Below are 22,057 nucleotides of genomic sequence, written 5' to 3'. Positions count from 1 at the left end.
TGGCATCTTTCAAACTTCTGTGTTCTTAAAGCAATCCCATGATCCCCCACGGACCCATCCCTGCTCAGCTAGTCAGACCCATAACATTTTTCAGCAGCGTTTGGTTGGTTGTTCCCCTTTTCCTTAAATTGCATTCTACATCAAAGAAGCTGCCTTAGGATGTGAAATAACCACTACGGGGACAGCGTCAGTGCCTTAGAATATTTGAGACTATTCAAAAAGTGGAATCTAGTTCTATTATGAAGACGGCATGATTGCCCATTTTCAATCAACAGAGCCTGTTCGTCGCTGTTGTATTCTTTTAAACACCCTCATCTGTGCCATCAACTCAAAATTCAATGGCAGACGCATCTTTGGTCACTGCATAAAACCCTCCTGAAAAACAACTCCCTTGACTTGAATATTTGCAAATGAAGCAGAGAGCCTGGAACTCTTTGGAGTGAAGGTGAATGGTCTTTTTCAAAGGAACGCAGGACAGTGGAAACACGGAACCTGAACCCAATGCTTTAGTGAGGGTGATGGGACAATTAGCTGCCTTTCAAGGTAAACTATGCTTTCAATTTCATGTCAGATCACAGCGGAAAGCAGGATAGCTGGCTGAACTGACAAGTGTATAATGTGGGTGGATCCTTAAAAGGAATTTCATAGGTTACCCGGTGTGCATACATGATGTGGTTTTAAATCCTATTTATTTTTAAAAGGGTTCTACACAGTATTATATATTAATAGACAAATAATAGCACCAGGGGATTAGGTTGTATCTATCTGTAGAGAAACACTGTATCCTAAAGGAGGAGAAGCATAAGAGAAACCTGCCTATGTCTGGTTAAACGCTGAAAACAATGTCACCACCAAAGCCTCCAAATGCCCTTCAAGTAAGGATGCCTTTGATTACGAGGATTCTAGTGAGGTCCAGAGGAAGACGAAAAAAGGTCTTCTCTTCTGTTTATCTTTTCCATTCACTCTTTCAGAGTGTGGAGGCAAACTAAAAAGCGTGGCCCAGGAGCTGTATCCTTTCGGAACTGAAAGGGCATGCGAAATAAAAAATAAAAACCTCCAGCGTGAAAACACAACCTGGAATTACTAATTAATGGTGCAGCACTTTCTAGATGCATTGCCAAAAAATTTAAGTCTAAATACCGTGAAGGTTCAGGGTAGAGAAAGTGATGAGACGGCAACATTCGGAGAAACCAGTGCTGTGACTCTGGCAAAACCTCTTTTACCACAACTCCATGTAATTTGGAGGAAGTCAGGGCAGGCCAGAGCTGGTGAGTTAATGATCCATCTTCTAGATGAAAACACTGAGGCCCTAATAAAAGAGTGGTCAATTCAAAGTCCACGACTGGTGAGAGGCAGAGATAGGCACAGAACCCAGGTGCCTATTTCTGGGTCGTTCCTTTATGTCCCATGTGGTTCAGCAGGGGAAGGGGCTAACTGAAAGGATTAGGACAGTGGGTGGGAGACCATTTCTGGGGATCCATCAGATCTTTGTAAATAATAATCAGAGGTCACCTGCCTTTTCCTTCCCATGCCCTCTGGTGGGCACACAGGGTCGTATGAAGACGTGCCCGATCACAACAGACTGAGGCGGAAAACAACACGAGAATCCAGCCTCTTCTATTCAACCAGAAGTTAGGGATTTTAAAGATGTAAAATACTGCCGCTCTTCTCATTTGTTTCTGTTCTGGAAAATCATTATTTTGACCGAAATTTACTTAAGTGAACACCAACGGTGTGACTGAAGGAAGTGAGGGGCTCTGGGGTAGACTCCCCCCCAGTGGGGTCCTTGAATCCCAGCGCTTCATCAGTTACTCTTTGGTTGCATAACTTGGGGCAAACTGATGATCTTTCTGTACAACGGAGCTCCATTTGCTTCGTGGGTTGTGGGGATTAAGTGGCTTAAGACCAAGTATTTAGGACATTGCCAGGCTTGTAGGAAACACTGAAAAATGTTAAAGGGCTTACGGTTAGTAGCTACAAAATAGGATTAGGCTAGAGCAGCTTTTCTCCAAGCTTGGTGAGAACTTCTACTGCCTTGGCTGCCCGAGTCCTCTCACTTCCTGTGCTGCTGAACCACAAGGGACCCTGTGCGGGGAAGGCTGGGCAGATGACCACAGCCACCCAGTAACTATCACCACTGTCTCTTTCAGTTCTAAACTCCCAGATCCCTTGAGTTCTAAGTGCTGCCCAAGTGTTTTCAATACAACCGACCATTAATATCGTGGCTTTTCCCTGTGGCTTCTTGAGGCAAGCATTATCCTTTAGTGAAATGTTGTGCTTGTCCGTGTCCAAGAAAGGCACAGAAGCAGCACAGTAAAATCAGACACTGATAAAAGTACATAAGCAGGCTCCTTATAAATGAAACTGTTAATACCAGGAAGGAACAGCTGAAATGACTAAGGAGACCAGCTTTCTACCAAAGGAATAAGGGTAACAGGTAAGGGACTGGCGTCAGCAGGGCCATTTAACCACCTTGTGATCTTACATTGCACGCAGCAGCAGTATCCCATGCCCCCAGTTGGTGCAAATCTGGTTTTTAGAAGAAACACACAAGGAGCACAAACTCTTAGCGCATGAAGATGAGATTTCACTTCCTCTTTCACTGTAGACTTCCCAACTTCTACTTCTGGATAAAACCAAACTTGCCCTGGGACCAAAAAATTACTATAAACCTTTTTTTTTTTTTCCTATTTAATTCCCAATCTTCTTGGTGGTAGAGAGGAACCAGCTCTTCTGTAAGGATTTTACATCATAGCTTATTTTAAAAAGCGGGGGCGGTGTGGGAGGAGTGTTGCCCAGTGGAAAAAAATTCTATTAGTGCCACAATCAGGATATTCAGAGGTCCTTTCCCAATGGTTGTTGTGGGGAGAGGGCTTCTAGTTTATGTAAGAGGTCAAGGAAAGCTTATCTGAGAGGGAGATGTTTGAGCTGAGACTGAAGGGAGCAAGCATGGAACAACAAATTATGTCCAGACAGTAACAGCAAATGCAAAGGTCCTGAGGCAGAGACATGCTTGGTTACGGGAGGAACACCAAGGCCAGTGTGGTTGGAATGGTATCAGCAAGAAAGACAGAGGCAGGGAAAGGAGGTCAGAGAGGCAGGGTGGATCAGACCATGCAGGCCCTTGAGGACTGTGGATCTTACTCTGGGAGGGGAGGGAAGACACTGGAGGCCTCTGGGATAACTAGTAGCATTCTCGGTGACTGATGTCCTCCAGAGTATACTTGAGGGGAATACAGGGCTAGGCTGGGGCATATGGACAAGTGTAAAATGGTGGTGTGGGGGTGTTCCTACGCTGGTTCCCAACGTGGAGCTTGCACACACATGCGTGGAAAACCTGAAATCAACACTTGGCCTGTTTCATGGGATTTTTGTGCAGGTGTGCAAGGATGTGGGGAACGCGTGTGGGATGTACTTCGTAGGGTAAATGCCCCTTGTCCTCTTTTACACTTGAGTCCATCATGTACCTTTCCAGCCCTCATCTAATAATTCAGTTAAGCCACTGCAGACAACTTGGCAGGCACTAAAGGGTGTTCACACACGGGATCACTCCTCATCCTGTAAGCAGCCTCGGGAGGCGGGCGTTATTTCCCTCCTTTGGCAAATAAGGACACACAGAGAGGTTCCTGTCCAGATCACGCAGCTGGTTGGTGACAACTGAGGGAGAGAGCCAAGATTCTTGAGTGCTGACTTTTCCCCACAACCCTGTTCTGTGCCTCTTAAGCTACCAATTTACCAAGGCAGTGATCCAGAATTCGAGAAGATTTACACACAAGAGGATACACATTTGAGTTCAAGAAGGCCTGACTTTGTCGAGAATAACATGGAGAAGCCACACCCCGCCTCATGAGCAGGGGACTTGTTCTCTGGTTACATACGCCGATTTTGCGTCTCACCCTACCTATTCTTTTGTGTGATGTTCTACGCGAACTGTGGGAGAACATGGCTTGTGGAAAGACACGCCATTTGCAGCAGTGACAGGGTGCCGCTGTTTGTTTAAAACCCAAGCATGCCTGTTCTTGTGTCGGCTGAGGCCTGGGTCCGTCTGTCAACCAGAAGGGAAGGGAAAGAAATGAAAATTACTTACTAAGTAGACATCCAGCACGGAGGCATTATCGTCCTGCATTTCCAGAGCATTGGATTCCGAAGTCAAGTAGATGGTCCCCTCTTCCAAGGTAAATGTTGAACTGGAAGGTAACCCTTTACTGGAAAAACAAAGAAGAACGATGAGCACGTGGCCTCCGGAGCGAAATCCACGGATACTCGCAAAGTTGTGGCTAAAGAAGCAGAGTTTGGGAAAGCCTTTCGGGATAAAAAAAAAATGATTTTGAGAGTTCAAAGGAAATATGGTCCTGCCCGGAGATAGGCTCACTTGAATTTAAGGAATTTGGTGGTGCCAGCAGATTTTTCTGTCTACTTTCCTCCATGAGATGCTTTACATTTCTGAGAAGTGATTTGTGGGTCCCCAGCCTCGGGAGGGTGGAGAGCTATAATCCAGAGGCACACGGGTCAGCTCTGACTTTGAGAAATTGGTTCCCACTGCCTACATTTTCCACTTGGAGTATTCATGCTCTGGTAGTTGATCAAGATAACCTTGTGCACCATCCGTAGTGACGATTTCTCTCTACTGTTCTCTTTTCCTTTTAGGTGGGGAAGGTCCAGTTGTAACCGTGGTTCTCAAACTTAAGTGTGCATCAGCATCCCCTGGAGGGTTGGTTAGAACCCAGTTTTCTAGGCCCTATACCCCCAGATTTGATGAAGTTGATCTGACACAGAGCCCATCAGTTTGCATTTTTTAAATTAAGTTTATTTATTTGAGACAGAGACCGTGCGCGCAGGGGAGGGGGAGAGAGAGAATCCCAAGCAGGCTCCACAGCACCGACAGTGCAGAGCCTGATGCAGGGCTCGAACTCCCCACACCTCAAGATCATGACCTGAGCTGAAACCAAGAGTGGGACACTTCACTGAGCCACCCAGGCGGCCCATCAGTTTGCATTTCTAATGAGCTCCAAGGTGAGGCTCATGCTGTCGTCCAAGGCCTACACTCTGCCTAATGATGACTGACGTAGGCACCGAGCACTGGTGAAAACAGCCTACGTGTGCCTTTGGTAACAGGAAGAACAACAGACGCAAAGGAAGGCGGCCAGACAGACGTACTCGTGAGTGAGGTACGAGGGAAAACCACCTTGTTTTGTCATGATGGGAGAGCCACTGGCACCTGTTGAAGTAATCAGCCCACTTTGATTGATAGTAGTGACACTGGGAATCGAGCTAGGAGCTCAGGAATGCGCAAGTTAGATCTTTAAACTGGGAATTTCCGCGGGAAGGTTCTGCAAGAACACGGCGTGGCCAACAGCAGTGGGGGAGAGGACTGTGGGGGCCCGGTGAGCTGTGGCAAGGGACTGGCCATGGCCCGGTGGAGCCCACCTGCCAGGGGACAAGAGAGCGGGAGTGTGGAAGACTGCTCCCTCTCACCTGCCCTGTGACCAGGTCCCGCCACCCTGCAGGGCCCTGCTCCTAGCTCACTGCTTCTGAAAACTCTAGTCCGAAGCCATCCTCTGAGCTTTTTGTCGGAGCCTCCCAGCTCAACAGGAGACTGACAGGACCTTCTAATCCTCTGCCGGTCCCTACTCTGGGAACAACACATCATTTTCCTTCCGTACATGTTTACCCATCCGTTGAAGCTATGTCACATAGTTAGAAATCCTGACCTTTTCAGTACTGGAAAAAAAAAAAGGATCACTAGAATTGTATGAGTCTTAATAAATCAGGTTCGTTTGCATTTTTTTCTGATCATAAAAGATACTGAAACAATAACTGTAAAAATAGTACGAAAGTAGTGAGAAGGGCACGGGAGTCTCCTGTGGGCCTCTCATTTGGTGATGCGGGGGAACGTGAAAACGAAGGGGTAAAAGCCACTGCACTCTGCCTGGACAGGTTTTCTCTTACATTCTGGACACTGTAGAAAAAAAAAGTCCTCTTTGTTTTCAAAAACCCCACAGTGTGGGACACGCAGTTTGTCCCGAAGGACTTAAAAGAGCAGGGTGAGGTTGACCTCTCTCCATGGAGCTGTTGACTTCATAAACCTTTAATGTTTATTTCTGAGGGGGGGGCAGAGAGGGAGACACAGCATCCGAACCAGGCTCCAGGCTCTGAGCTGTCAGCACAGAGCCCGCGACGCGGGGCTCGAACTCACAAACTGTGAGACCCTGACCTGAGCTGAAGTTGGTCGCTCAACCGACTGAGACACCCAGGCGCCCCATTCTGTAAACCTTTAGAGATTTCTTGGTTTGGTAAACTGTCAGCCTGCAAGGGAAGCTGCTTTGAGAAGCACTGTGTAGCCGTGAATACTGCTCAAGCTATTTTTTGCACCAAAAGGATGCAGTGATGGGTTTTAAATGACGTTTGCTTTTCAGCTGCGATACTGTCACTCACAAAAGACGAATTAGCTACTTAAACATCAAACCAAGAAACAAGGTGGTCAGAGAACATATGAGTGCGGTATGACTTGGGATTTTTATCCCTATTTTGGGGGTTCATAGTTTATTTTTATGTAATTAAAAAGTCTCTAATGGCTTCTGGGGAATTTTATGAACACAGAATTTATTTGGTGAAGTTCAAAGCTAAGTTTTCCCCTTCTTGTCTGAGTTTTTAGTTGTGATATTTAAGAGTATAACCAAGAAGATTCTGGAAGTGAGTTTTCACTTCCAGAGGCTCTGTGGAGGCTCTGGAAAGCTCTGTAGGCTCTGTGCCTAAAGTGGGGCTTGAACTCTTGATCAAGAGTTGCATGCTCTATGGACTGAACCAGCCAGGTGCTCCTGGAAGTGATTTTTCTTAAAATTAAAAATTTTTTTAATGGCAATAGATGTAGCATAAAATATAGCTAAAAGTCGTGTTCCTTTTTCTTCCATCCTTTTGTGATCCAGTCACTCCCTTGGAAGTAAACTTACATATTTTTCAATCTAACATTTATCTTCTATTTTTGGTAACTATGAGTAAGCTACTAGCATGGTTGAGAAAAATAGGGTATCCTGTGGGATTTGACAGGCACATGTATGAATTATTTTACCTAACATACACTGTTATATTATAGAAAACAAGAAATACCAGATTCCCTCTGTTATTATCTGATCAAATTTGATAAAATCAAACAGATACCGAAAAAAAAAAAACAAAAAAAAAAAACAAAACCCCACTCTATTTGTACTGTTTCTCACATGTGTTAGGATTCTTTCCTATCCCAACAGAATATTCTGAGCATCATTATATTTGGGGGATGAAAATGAGACTCCTAGGGACTTAAATCCAGGTTACGTAAGGACCTCTTAAAACAATAAAAAGGCAAATCTCCCAGTTGAAAAATGAGTAAAGGATCTGAATAGACACTTATCCAGAGAAGATATACAAATGGCCAATAAGCCAATGAAAAGATGCTCAACATCATCGCTCATTAGGGGAATGCAAAGAAAAACTAAACCAAGATACCACCTTCACACCCACGAGGATGGCTATAAAAAAAGATGCTAACAAGAGCCGGAGAGGATGTGAGGACACAGGAGCCCTCCTCCACTGCTGACGAGGTTGTAGAAAGGTGCAGCTGCTTTGGAAAACAGGGTGGGGGGTCCTGAAAACCAACCGACCCAGGAATCCCACGCCTAGACAAACAGCCAAGACAGATGAAAACATACGTCCACGCCGAAACTTGTACACGAATGCTCCCAGGACGCAGGCTTCAGAATAGCCCCAAAGTGTTCATAACCCAAATGTCCACCAGTTGATGAACGGGTAAATAAGTCCTACAATGGAATGTCATTCAGCAGAAGAATAACAAACGACGGATGTGTGCGACAACATGGGGGAATGTTGAGAACCTTATGCTAAATGGAAGAAACTGGTCCTAAAGGACCACATATTGTATGATTTCACTTATGTGAACTGTAGAGAACAGGCGAATCTAGAAGAGACAGAAGGCAGAGGAGTGGTTGCCGGGGGTGGGGGTGAGGTGGGGGGAGAACAGGGAATGACTACTATTGGGTGGGAGTTTTCTTTAAGTTTATTTTTAATCTATTTTGAGAGAGCATGCTTGGTGACACCCATGTGTGAGGGTCTACAGGTGGGGGAGGGGCCGAGAAAGAGGGGAAGCGAGAATCCCAAGCAGGCTCCATGCTGTCAGCAGACTGCAGACATGGGGCTTGATCTCACAAGCTGTGAGATAAGGATCTGAGCCGGAATCAAGAGTCGGATGCTTGCGGTGCCCGGGTGACTCAGTCGATTCAGTGCCAGACTTGATTTCAGCTCAGGTCATGACCTCACAGTTCATGAGATCGAGCCCTGCATTGGGTTGTGCGCTGACAGTGCATAGCCTGCTTGGGATTCTCTTTCCCTTTCTCTCTGCCCTCCCCCACTTGCCCAAGTGTGTTCTCTCTGAAAAGAAATGAATAAAAATTAAAAAAAAATAGAAAGAGCTGGGGGCGCTTGGGTGGCTCAGTCGGTTGAGCGACCAACTTCAGCTCAGGTCATGATCGCACAGTTCGTGAGTTCGAGCCCTGTGTCGGGCTCTGTGCTGACAGCTGGGAGCCTGGAGCCTGCTCCGGATTCTGTCTCCCTCGCTCTCTGCCCCTCCCCCACTCACACTCTGTCTCTCTTTCTCTCAAAAATAAACATTAAAAATAAAAAGTGAAAAACAATTACCATATGATCCATCAATCCCATTTCTGGGTATATACCCCCCAAAAAACTGAAAACGGAGTCTCCTATGTTCACCCCGTGTTACGGGCTAAACATTGTCTCTCCCCGACCGCCCTCCACCCACACCCCCACCCCACTCCCGTTCATATCCTGACCTCCAGTACTTCACAATGTGTCTATAGATAAAGTCTGTAAAGAGGTAATTAAGGGTAATGAGATCATTGGGAAAGGCTCTAATCCAATATGACTGGTGCCCTTAAGAGATGTGTACGTGCACAAAAGACGTATAAAAGACCGTGTGAAGACACGCGAGGGACCTCAGAAGAAACCAAACTTGCTGCCATCTTGATCTTGGACTTCTTGTCCCCAGAGGTATAAGAAAATACATTTCTGGTGTTTAAGCTACCTAGTCAATGCTGCGTTGTTAAGGCAGCCCTAGTGAACAAATACACCCTTGTTCACAGCGGCCAACAGGCAGAAGCAAATCAAATGTCCACCGATGGAGGAAACAGATAAACAAAATGTGATACATACGCACAAGGCGGAATTATTCAGCCTTGAAAAGGAAGTGAATTCTGACATGTGAATGGGTGAATCTGTAGAACATGGACCCAAGTGAAATGAGCCAGGCATTAGAATACAGATATTGTATCAATCTACTTCCATGAGGCATCTAGAGTAATTCAACTCACAGAGGTAGAAAGATGAATGAACGGTGGTTGCCAGGGGCTGGGGGAATGGGGAGTCACTTCATGGGGACATTTCAGTTCTGCAAGATGAAAAGAGTTCTGGACGGGTGCCTGGGTGGTTCAGGAGGCTGAGCGTCCGACTTCAGCCAGGTCACGATCTCGCACTCCGTGAGTTTGAGCCCCATGTCGGGCTCTGTGCTGACAGCTCAGAGCCTGGAGTCTGCCTTGGATTCTGTGTTCTCCCTCTCTCTCTGCTCCTCCCCCCATTTGCACTCTGTGTGTGTGTGTGTGTCTCTCAAAAAGAAATAAACATTTAAAAAATGATGAAGATGGGAAATTTTATGGTAAATGCACATAATTAAGTTATTTAAGCTTCCAACATTTCAATTTAAAAAATGACATAAGAACTCTGTAAAATGCATACAGCCCTATGTCAATCATCAGGCATTGATACACTTAAGTCCCATTAAATGCACTCAAAATAATCTGACATTAATACATCTTGGCACGGAGCTACATGACCAATCCACTAATCTTTATATTTGCTATCCTCCTTATTCAGTACATACTGAGTGAGATCCGAGCACAGAACTGACATGTTACCTCCCTAAAACTATTACGTCAGGTACTAACTACCGCCTGAGAAAAGGGGAGAATGCATTTTAGGAAAACAGATACCTGAGCTGGTAACGTAGCACAGGAAGACTGGGAACTTTGGAACGAGACAGTTTTGATTTCTGGCTCATGTGCGTGGTTGTGGGTGATACTGGGTAACTTTTTTAACCTCTCTGGAACTCTGGAACTAGAAGCTCCAGTTTCCCACATATAAAATGAGAACAATATCAAACATGCAAGGTTGTTGGAGGGATTAGCCTCCTGCATGTACCACGCAAACATCGTTTTATGCACGCTGTGGTCTAGGGGCCAGGAGGGAGCAGAGATGAAAATCAACGTCTCTGCCTCATGGAATTTACATAGTATCGAGGAAGGCAAATACTTCAAGCACAGAAAAGAGATACAAGGGAGGGAGGGGCGTAGACCATCTGTACACAGCAAACTCTCCCTGCTCTTCCAGTGGAGTTTTAAGGCTCTCAGGCATGAGCTGGACACTAGGGGACACGTGTATGTCCCCTCTACTCCATGGGACACTATCCTGCCCTCTGTAGTATCCCACTGAAGTGCCTATTCCTGGGCCGGGACAGGTACCCCCACTCCCTGACAGCTCTCTCTAATGATCACAGGCTAAATGCCCCACTCATTTCTTGGCTTCTCTAACAACTTTTATTTTTTTCTTTAAAAAAAATTTTTTTAACATTTATTTATTTTTGAGACAGAGAGAGACAGAGCATGAACGGGGGAGGGTCAGAGAGAGAGAGAAGGAGACACAGAATCTGAAACAGGCTCCAGGCTCCGAGCTGTCATCACAGAGCCCGACACGGGGCTTGACCTCACAGACCTCACAGATCTCACCGACCGCGAGATCATGACCCGAGCCGAAGTCGGACGCCTAACCGACTGAGTCACCCAGGCGCCCCTCTTTTATTTTTTTCAAAAACACTTTTAATGTTTATTTCTGAAACAGAGAGAGAGAGAGCGCGTGCGCGCGTGCACGCAAATGGGGAGGGGCAGAGAGAAGGGGAGAGAAAGAATCCCAAGCAGTCAACGTGCTGTCAGCACAGAGTCGGACGTAGGGCTTGATGTCACAGACCATGAGATCAAGACCTGAGCTGAAGTCGAGTGTCCGACGCTTAACCGAATGAGCCACCCAGGCACCCCTTGTCTAACCCTTTTTAAAGGTGGGAGAGGGGTAGTCAGCTACCAGTTGCACAACTGGTTTTGGGCCACTTGCTTTTCAAGTCCTGCAGGTTTGTTTTGGGCTTCAGTTGAAGCTGATAATAAAAACAATTCATTTTAACATTCTGTTTTTAGCCAAGAGATTAATAAAGGTCAGAGACACCATTGAAGATAAAGCTGTATCTTTACTAATCAAGAAGCGCTTCACATAGAATACAAAGTTATTTGTGCCATAGAACCTTTCCACTGTATCCTTGAATGTGCATGCAAACATCCATTGCTACTTCAAAAAATTAATGAAATGTAATTATTAAAATAGGGAGGGGAGCCTGGGTGGCTGAGTAGGGTAAGCGTCTGGCTTTGGCTCAGATCATGATCTCACAGTTTGTGGGTTCGAGTCCCATGTTGGGCTCTGTGCTGACAGCTCGGAGCCTGGAGCCTGCTTGGGATTCTGGGTCTCCCTTTCTTTCTGCCCCTCCCCTGCTCACACTGTTTCTCTCTCTCTCAAAAATAAATAAACATTAAAATTTTTTTTTTTTTTTAAATAGGGAGATAATACAAGAATAAACCATCCAACTGAGCCACCTGGATCCACTGCCTACAGCCATTTCCTCCGTCCTTGGAAACGCCTTGAGGAGTAAAGGTAATATTAGTTCTAAAGAGAATTTTCCCTTAAATGCCTGAGCCACTGGTCAATTTCATGTTTGTTTGTCTACCGTTCCGACATCAGGGGACATTCTTGCTCCTTAGCCCTGTTTTCTTACTGCACTGTAGATTTCCTGGGCATTAGAAATTGGAATCAATTTCTAATTTGAGAGATTTCCAAAGCCCTTTTTAGGGGTCACAGTAAGTGAGAGCATCTCTCTTGGGAGCAATGCCCTGAAAGCCCAGTGGTTGTGGGAGAGGACCTGCCATTCCTTAGCCTCCAGCTCCGGAAGATCCATTTCTAGAACTGATGTTACGTGGCTGGGTTGAAGAGTCTGGCTGCCTGCCTGGGTTCTGCACCATCAACTTTTGCCACAATTCCCTCAGTTCAGACTGAGGGCTAATTGAGACTAATTTGCAACAAGGCATCCAGGAAACTGTTAATCTCCCCAGTTCTGTTCTTCCCTTGTAAAACCAAAGGAACTGCCAATACTCTGCAGCTGCTCAGGGCTCAGCTCTCTGCACACGTTGCAAACTTGTCATAGGGAAGCTGTTCGGGAGGGGGCATTTCAACCCCTGCAGGGGCGGGGGTGGGGGCGGCAGAGAGACAGACATTAATGGTTCTCTGATGTCACACAATGTTACGAGCAACATTACTTTGGCTTCATTGGAGAGCACCAGCCAGCCTGCCCTGCTGAAAACAGTCATCCATGATTTTATAGCCTGGAACACTCTGATTTCTGTTTGCAGACCTAATGAGTGTTTTATGGCTAATTCTCAAGGGGGCATTTGCTCAGGGGGCACATGGTATGATCCACAGTTTTTTTCTTTAAGCGTTGACCTCTCAGGAGCGCCTGGCTGGCTCAGGTAAGTGTCTGATTTCAGCTCATGTCACGATATCATGGTTCACAGGGTCGAGCCCTGCACTGGGCTCCACGCTGACAGCCTGGAGCCTGCTTGGGATTCTCTGTCTCCCTCTCTCTCTACCCCTCCCTTGCTCATGCTGTCTCCAAATAAACTAAAAAAATAAAATAAAGTTAACCTCTCAGTGTCTTTATCTTCTCATCTTCTTTTATCAAAGTAACAAAAATATATCACATGATATAAATGACATAAGATGAAAATACTTTCCTGTCCTGACCCCCAACCTACCCCCTTCCTTGGTGGGGGGCAGCTCCTTGAGTGATTTCACTTTTTAAAAATGTTTATTTTTTATTTATTTTTAATGTTTATTTATTTTTCACAGAGACAGAGCATGAGCGGGGGAAGGGCACAGAGAGAAGGAGACAGAATCGGAAGCAGGCTCCAGGCTCCGAGCTGTCAGCACAGAGCCCCAAGCGGGGCTTGTCAACTGCAAGATCATGACCTGAGCCAAAGCCAAAAGTCGGAAGCTTAACTGACTGAGCCACTTAGGTGCCACTTAGGTGGAGATTTTAGTGTTCTTTCTCTCGTGGTTTTATTTAAGCCATTTTCTTTTGGAAACATCTCAGCACTGAAGAGAGGGGCAGGAAATAAAAGTAGCTGGGCAATGGTATTGTCTTTTTTTTCCCCCCATATTTAGCCACTTTTTCCACTTAACATGGCAGAAATAACTGCCCCCAGTGATTTCTCTTTTTAGCATTTCTGGTGGTTCTCAACCCTCAACAGGAAGGACATACACCTTTCCTACACGGCACTTCCTCCCAATATCTATTTATATTTAGTATGTAACTATGAATGATACACTTAATAACCTTTTAAAATTCCATTAAGCATATGCCATGCATCTTTAACTTCTCATATTATTTCATCTTTGTTCCTGCCCCTCCTCTCTCACTTTGTATCAGACACCCTTAAAAATTTTTTTCTACTTTGTCATGTCTGTTAATGTTTATATTCTATCTTGTAGCTATAACCACAGTTTTCCTGCTTTGTCCATGGATTGATTCTAAAATTAGAAAACTGATATGCAGAATTTATATTATCAGGGCTATGGAAATATTGTCCACGCCTGGCCAACAGGGAGTCAGTGTTCTGTTTCCCCGCTCTGGATTCAAAACCACGCTTGCTGGGCTGTGTAAAGAAAAATATTTGCAACCACAAGGTTAAATGGAGTTATCTTTGACAAAGCAGGAAAGACTATCCAATGGAAAAAAGACAGTCTCTGTAACAAATGGTGCTGGGAGAACTGGACAGCAACACGCAGAATGAAACTAGACCACTTTCTTACACCATACACAAAAATAAACTCAAAACAGATGAAGGACCTGAATGTGAGACAGGAAAGCATCAAAACCCTAGAGGAGAAAGCAGGAAAAAACCTCTCTGACCTTAGCCACAGCAATTTCTTACTTGACATGTCTCCAAAGGCAAGGGCATTAAAAGCAAAAATGAACTATTGGGACCTCATGGAGATAAAATGCTTCTGCACTGCAAAGGAAACAATCAACAAAACTAAAAGGCAACCGATGGAATGGGAAAAGATATTTGCAAATGACTTATCGGACAAAGGGCTAGTATCCAAAATCTATAAAGACCTCACCAAACTCCACACTGAAAAACAAGTAATCCAGTGAAGAAATGGGCAGAAGACATGAATAGACACTTTTCCAAAGAAGACATCCAGACGGCCAACAGGCATATGAAAAGATGCTCAACGTCACTCCTCATCAGGGAAATACAAATCAAAACCACACTGAGATATCACCTCACGCCGGTCAGAGTGGCTACAATGAACAAATCAGGAGACTGTAGATGCTGGCGAGGATGTGGAGAAACGGGAACCCTCTTGCACTATAGGTGGGAATGCAAACTGGTGCAGCTGTTTGGGAAAACAGTGTGGAGTTTCCTCAAAAAATTAAAAATAGATATACCCTGCCACCCAGCAATAACACTGCTAGGAATTTACCCAAGAGATACAGGAGTGCTGATGCATAGGGGCACTTGTACCCCAATGTTTATAGCAGCACTTTCAACAATAGCCAAATTATGGAAAGAGCCTAAATGTCCATCAACTGACGAATGGACAAAGAAGATGTTTATACATACAATGGAATACTACTTAGCAATGGGAAAGAATGAAATCCTACTATTTGCAATAATGTGGATGGAACTGGAGGGTATTATACTAAGTGAAATAAGTCAGAGAAAGACAGATACCATATGTTTTCACTCATATGTGGATCTTGAGAAATGTAACAGAAGACCATGGGGGAGGGGGAGGGGAAAAAAGTTACAGAGAGGGAGGGAGGCAAACCATAAGAGACTCTTAAGGACTGAGAACAAACCAAGGGTAGATGAGTGGGGGTGAAGGGGGGGGGTTGTTGAGGAGAGGGGAAAGGCATTGCTGGGCAGGGAGGAGGCCACTTGTTGGGATGAGCCCTGGAAATGAATTTGACAATAAATTATATTAGAAAAAATGGAGTCATCTTTTTAGTTTTGCTTAGATTCACCATGTTTTAGGCTGCTTCACCTTGGGGGGTGTTTTTGCCCTTTAGAAATGGACTCCCTGCCATGGGGATTAAACCCAGAGGGAGTGTATGGACTGAGCTGGTGGAGGCGCAGATACTGGCCCTGCTCCTGGGATCATTAGTTATTGGTCTGGGCAAGTGCTGACACTGAGCCCGGGCTTCCTCGTGTATATCGGGAGTGACAGGCCCCGCCCCCCTCATGGGGTCATCCAGGGGACAAGGTCAGAAGGTCATGCTCTTCCTTCCAAACGCAAAGCAGCAGTACCTTGAGTTTCACCTCTCAAACTGCACCTGTTCCGTGGTGGGGGTGGGGCTTGGACGCGACCTGCCTGCACAGATTTATTGTAACATTTTGTAAAGAATCCGTTTCTGCTCTTTTGAGTTTAGCCGCCCGAACGTTAACTGATGAGAAAAGCGGACAGGAAAGATCTCCCTGTAGAGAAAACCCACAAGGGCAGTCAAGTCTCACTTACAGGCTGCAAATACTTGTTCGGGCCTAGGGAGGGATGCCGCGTAGGGGCACACACTTACAATGCGATGCGATGATCAAGCCAACCCCCCCCCCCCCCCCGCCCCTCTCAGAAAAGCTCCCCTCTCGGCGCTATGGTTGGGGGGGGGGCGCTGAGGCAGCCATGGGGTGGGGAACTCTGAACCATGGGCCCTGCTTGCAGCCCGGGTAGAGTCAGTCTGCAGGTGCCAGGGCAGCGCGCCTCCTCCAGGGTGAGCTCCTGGGCTGAGCGTGCAGGCGGGTCTGCGAGACTCCCCGGGGTGGCCCCTGACATGTGAGAAGCCCTCGGCCACGGTCAGGGCATCTCGAATGCTTCAGCCACCCAGCTCCCAAACCACGCAGGGGGCTTCCAGAGAGATCTGCTGCTGCCTCTCTGCCTTTTCTGCGGGCCAGCCACGTGCTGCGGTGCTCTCCCACTTCTGCTACTTTTAGACGCGGAGGCTGCGTGTTCCCGGGGTGGGGGGCGGTTGGAGCGCGGTCACTGTCTGGGGAATCCACTGAGGGCTGCCCTGTGGGGCTCCTGCTCTGGGTGAACCTGCCTGTCTCCTCACAGAGGTGAGCGCCCGAGGCGCCAAGCCTGCGGCAGACGCAGCACCCAGGGCGGCACTTTGACCCGGCAGGTGAAGAGATAAGTGAACGAGGGGCCGCCAGGTCTCGGAGTTCGGGGAACAGGAATCTGTGCCGCTGCTCCCGGTTCTAAGAGCTGGGGGCAGCTGAGCGCCCCTCCCCAACCACCCCGCCCCCAGCAGCCGAGAAACACACGAAAGAATGAGGAGCATGGGGTGGGGAGGGGTTAGAGGAAGAAACCTCTTCCAGAAAGGAACCCTCCTCCAAGTTCAGGGACCTCTCCCACCACGTATTTCTAGGAGATTTATTTTTCTTCCCATACGCCTTTAAGCTGGCCTTGGTCACGGACAGTGAGGTCGATGCTGTGATTATTTCATTTAATGCATTATTTCATTTAATCGGTCAAGATAACCCTGTTAGGCTGGGTCTCCTCCTGTTTGTAACGTGAGTATTCGGGCGAAGTCCTCGAACCACAGTTAATAAATGGTGGCCCCTGGATTCCACCCAGGCCTGATGACTGGAGCCACGCCCTACACATATTGCCTCCAAAGAGCCAACTACTGCAGAGAAATAGGCGTTTGCTGTGCTTCTAAGATATTCAGCTTCTGCGTGAAATCGAAGGAGAATGTCTCCATGACCGTGGGCGTCCTGACTGGGAAGGGGCGGGAGGGAACTTTCTAGTGTGAAGGGAATGTTCTTTATCTTGATCTGGGTGATGGTCACCTGCGTGTATACATCTGCCAAAATTTGTGGAACGACACACTTGAGGCTTGTGCATTTTACCATATACAAATTATATTCCAATAATGAACCGTCAGCATGAAAACCATATCTGCTTTTCTACTCCAAAACTAAGTCATTCCTCCAAAAGTAGACTGAGTGCCTACTTTGTTCCAGGGACTGTGCTAAAAGCAAAACATAAGTCAGTAAATAGTTTATACATGGCTGGGTCAATGACTTAAGTCTTTGAAAAAAATAGGAAAAATATATAATGATTGCTAAAAAAAAAAAAAAGCAAGTAAGTACATATATCATTATTATAAAATATAAAAAAACCAAAAACCAAAAATTAAAAACCTTGACAATCAAAGAAATTTCTCCTGGGCTTTACAATGAATCATTTCTGTTCTCTTGGAAAAACATGTTTTCTGTTCAATCTGGCAGACGTTAGTATCAGATTTAATTTCCTTCCCAGAGCGCTTATGCATGGAGTTGAGAGATAATCTATTTAAGTAGGTCCCAGAGGTAAAGCTTAGGGGGATAAAACAAATTCTAATATGAGCAGTCCATGAAAACACCCCCAGGTAAGTGGCAGGCACTGAAAAGAGGTGATTGTGCTCTAGCTTCAGCAAAGCACCACAAAGGCACCAGGAATTTGAGACCTTTTGTATCCCAGGGGGCCCATGGCCGCCATGGCTGGGAGAAGCAATATGGGACGTGGAAGAATGACCCAGAACAAGAGGCAGGGTAGCTGAGTTGTTGGTACTCACAAGTTGTGTGTGCTGTGAGGACACACAGGGGCTAAGGAGTGAGGAGACCCACTTAATATACCGGGGCTCCTGTTTCCTCCTCTGTCAACATCAGGGCTTTGAACTTGATGAGGTCCTTCCAGCTTCAGAAAGCTTGGATTCTAAGCCTAGTTGGCCATCTCTCAACTTCCCCAGAAACCAAAGCTTGAGATCAGAGTAGCATATTCAGAAAGTCTGAAATCAGGATGCTGAAATGGAGGTGCCTTTTGCTGTCTAAGGTGCTGGAGGTGCCTTTTGCTGTCAGTTTCAGAGAAACTGAACAGGAAGAAATTCATTCCCAACATCAGCGCAATATACTGCACCTCAGTGATGTAACTAACTCCTACTACAGATGATGTCAGGCACCCAGATATTCTGCTATCTCTTTACACTTACTTGCTACAAGGATTGGAAAAAATAGTCCAGAAAAGCAAGCTTCATTCAGAGAGATGGTGTTACGGGTTGAATTGTGTCCCTTAAAATTCCTATGTTGAAGTCCTGGCCTCCTGGACCTCAAAATGTGACTTTATTTGAAAACAGGGTCATGGTGGATATAACGAAGACGAGTTCACACTAGAGTAGGGTGGGGTCTAATGCAGTCTAACTGATGTCTGCGCAGGCACACGGGGAGACCACCCTGCGAGCCTGAAGAACAGACCGGGGTGATGCTTCTGTAAGCCAAGGAATGCCAAAGCCTGCAGACCACCAGGGGACAAGATGGAGCAGATTCTCCCGCAGAGGCTCTGGAAGGAAACAACACTACCAACATGTCATGTTGGGCGTCCGGTCTCCAGAACCTTGAGACAATACATTGCCGTGGAAGCCACCCGAGCGTGTGGCACTTGGTTGTAGCATTCCTAGAGACCCCATACAGGGGTATAAACGTTTCCAGGAAAACCTTGCCTTGGCAAATAGGCTGGCTCACTAAAACTCACTCTCCCTTCCCTTCCCCCTTAACACCAGCAACCTTAACCTTCAGGAAGTTAATATTTTGGGGGATCTGAGAAAAGTACTATTCCTCTTCTCTACTGGACATTACGTTTTCTAGCTTTATTTTTTTTCAACGTTTATTTATTTATTTTTTGGGACAGAGAGAGAGAGCATGAACGGGGGAGGGGCAGAGAGAGAGGGAGACACAGAATCGGAAACAGGCTCCAGGCTCTGAGCCACCAGCCCAGAGCCTGACGCGGGGCTCGAACTCACAGACCGCGAGATCGTGACCTGGCTGAAGTCGGACACTTAACCGACTGCGCCACCCAGGCGCCCCACGTTTTCTAGCTTTAAAAAGAAAGGCCCTACCCTCAGTAAAATCCACCAAGCATTTGTTGAGCCTTTATTATTTACCAGAAATCTTTAGGTAATATTTGCGCCTTAGCTTTTAGAGTTTACTCAGGCCTTCTGTATACCAATGGGCTAAAAATGCAGAGGGCTGAAATGACTACCCTTAGCAGAAACGTGGCCTCATTTGGTCAGCATCCAAATTACTATCAAGTCTGCAGAAGCTGCTGGAAAAAATAATATGAGAACAGATGATAAGGCAGCTTTGCTTTCAAAGACGTGTATTGTAACCAGAACCGTTCAGGGCTATCGGAAAACCATACGCAGAATTGATTTTCAGTATGGCTGCTGGCTTCAGAGATGTTCGGAATGACAAGTTTTCTCGTGTGTGGCTAGGCCGGTGCCAGACTAATTATAAGCTCTGATTTGAATGACTGGGAAATGCCGCATAAACTACCCGTGTCTGCTGGATAGGGCAACACCCCGTCCTGAGTCATTAGAAACATAAGCAGTTTAGGGGCAGGGGAATCGAAAGTGCTCCAGTGGGCAGAGAAAGGGGGGTACCTGGCTGGGAAGATTTGGGAGGTGTTCAGCATTGGCATCTCTAAAAGGAACAACTTGGACTTATTTTCCTTTCCTCTCTCTCTTTTTTTTTTTTTAATGTTTATTTGTTTCTGAAAGACAGAGAGAGACAGAGCCCAAGCAGGGGTGGGGCAGAGAGAGAGGGGGACACAGAATCCGAAGCAGGATCCAGGCTCGGAGCTGTCAGCACAGAGCCCGACGTGGGGCTCGAACTCACGAACTGCGAGATCATGACCCGAGCTGAAGTCAGATGTTCAACCGACTCAGCCACCCAGGTGCCCCTTATTTTCATTTTCAAATCATGACTCGGCCTTAATCTCAGGCAGTGACTCCTCATCCCAAGACCCTTCCTATAATATAAGGAATAAAACTAAGTGCTTTATTTTTAAAACAAAAAATTTTTTAATGTTTTTATTTATTCTTGAGACAGAGACAGAGCATGAGCAGGGGAGGGGCAGAGAGAGAAGGAGACACAGAATATGAAGCAGGCTCCAGGCTCTGAGCTGTCAGCAGAGAGCCCAATGCGGGGCTTGAACTCACGGACTGTGAGATCATGACCTGAGCTGAAGTTGGACGCCCAACTGACTGAGCCACCCAGGCACCCCAAGTGCTTTATTTTTTTAAATTTTTGCTTATTTTTGAAAGAGAGAGAGAAAGAGAGAGCGCGCACGAGTAGGGAGGGACGGAGAGAGGGAGACAGAATCCGAAGCAGGCTCCAGGCTCTGAGCTGTCAGCACAGAGCCCGATGCGGGGCTTGAACTCATGAACTGTGAGATCATGACCTGAGCTGAAGTTGGACACTCAACCAACTGAGCCACCCGGGCACCCCAAAACTAAGTGATTTAAAAACAAAGTCAATTTACCCACTTAAATAGCGGTCCTCAAACTTTAATACACATTAGGATCACCCACAGGCCCAGGGAGTGATGTTTTAAACAACCTGTTTCTGAAGCAGGTGATTACACCTCAAGAAATACTGCCTTACAGACAATGAAACAAAACAATGGCATGATCTCACTTCTATGTGGAGTCTCAAAAAGTCAGCTGTGTAGAAACACAGAGTACATTGGGGGCTGCCAAGAGCAAGGGGATGGGACGTGCTGGCCAAAGACGGCAAAGTCACAGTTCTGTGGGATGAGGAAGTCTAGAGGTGTAGATGTAACAAGCTGACCACAGCTTATACAACTGTATTATATATATACTGGCCATTTGCTGAGAGTGGATTTCAGGTGCTCCCGTGACAGACACACAGACACGCACACAACACACGCACACGTGGTACAATCTTCCAGCTCTAGGAGAAAGAAGTCCTGAGGATATCACGTATGGTGACTCTAGTCAACAACACTGCATTGTATATCTGAAAGGTACCAAGAGAGTAGACCTGATAGAAAACAACCCCCTCCCCCGCAGCCAATCCAAACCAACCAACAAAAAGCAAAGAGACGCACAACACAGTCCCTACCTTCAAGAGTCCCTATCGGGGGGAAGGAAACAGACAAGCTAACATGTGGGCAAGGAGAACCAAGCTCTCGGACTCAAAGCAACCAACAAACAAAATAACAACGGGAGATGGGTATGTTAGCTGGCTGGACCACAGTGGTCATTTCACTGTGTGTATGGATCAAATCATATTAGAGGTCTTAAAGATACACACTGAAAAATGCTTACTTCTTTATTTAGAGAGAAAGAGAGACAGAGCGTGCATGTGAGCAGGGGAGGGACAAAGAGAGGAGAGAGAGAATCCCAAGCAGGCTCCATGCTGTCAGCACAAACCCTCACTTGGGGCTCGATCTCATGAAGCGTGAGATCATGTCCTGAGCCTAAATCAAGAGTCAGACGCTCAACTGACTGAGCCACCCAGGTGCCCTGACATATACCTTTTTATTAATTGTATGTTATAAAAGCAAACGAATTCTAGGGGAGAACAGTTTGTAATCGCACATGGAAAGAACGAGAAGTAGGAGAATAAGTTGCCAATGTATTTGGCATGATAAAACTTTGACGAGTTGCACACGTACTATTTCCTATGTAAATTTTTCATAAAAGTACTTTGCAGAGATGTGTCACAGGCATTCAAAGTTAATGTTATTAAGTTGTGATATATACTGAAATCTAAAAACCAAAGGAGGGAAAAAAAAAAAGGAAATACTGGCTTAGAAGCATGGTAAGACTTGACGTGCAGCCCAGAAATGGCGTCGTGTGCTTCCGTGAATGGCGGGGGACCAGAATGATCTAGTTTGGGATGTGGCAACAAATGAGGAGGCAGACGGTGGTCACTGACGAAGGCCCCGTCTATGCCTTCGAGGTTCAGCGCGGGCTCTGCCCTGTAGCCGGGTCGAGAGCACC

General features: G+C 46.2%; 1 protein-coding gene across 1 annotated transcript in view; it reads right to left on the bottom strand.

Annotated features, from left to right (window-relative positions):
- Positions 1 to 297: 297 nt before the first annotated feature.
- PIP5K1B (phosphatidylinositol-4-phosphate 5-kinase type 1 beta) overlaps positions 298 to 22,057 on the bottom strand; it is a 293,079-nt gene continuing 271,319 nt past the window's right edge. The window contains exons 13-15 of the mRNA XM_086684735.1: positions 4,088 to 4,205; positions 2,486 to 2,529; positions 298 to 492 (exon numbers count right to left, since the gene is read on the bottom strand). Coding sequence (XP_086540861.1) covers positions 336 to 492; positions 2,486 to 2,529; positions 4,088 to 4,205 — 319 coding nt within the window. The 3' untranslated portion in view covers positions 298 to 335. The remainder of the gene's footprint in view (positions 493 to 2,485; positions 2,530 to 4,087; positions 4,206 to 22,057) is intronic.

The sequence above is a fragment of the Puma concolor genome, chromosome D4 (genome assembly GCF_028749965.1).
Source record: "Puma concolor isolate L17-30 chromosome D4, mPumCon1.1.hap2, whole genome shotgun sequence".
Taxonomy (NCBI): domain Eukaryota; kingdom Metazoa; phylum Chordata; class Mammalia; order Carnivora; family Felidae; genus Puma; species Puma concolor.
The sequence above is the reverse complement of the archived record's forward strand: the minus strand, read 5'-3'. Positions and strand labels throughout refer to the sequence as shown.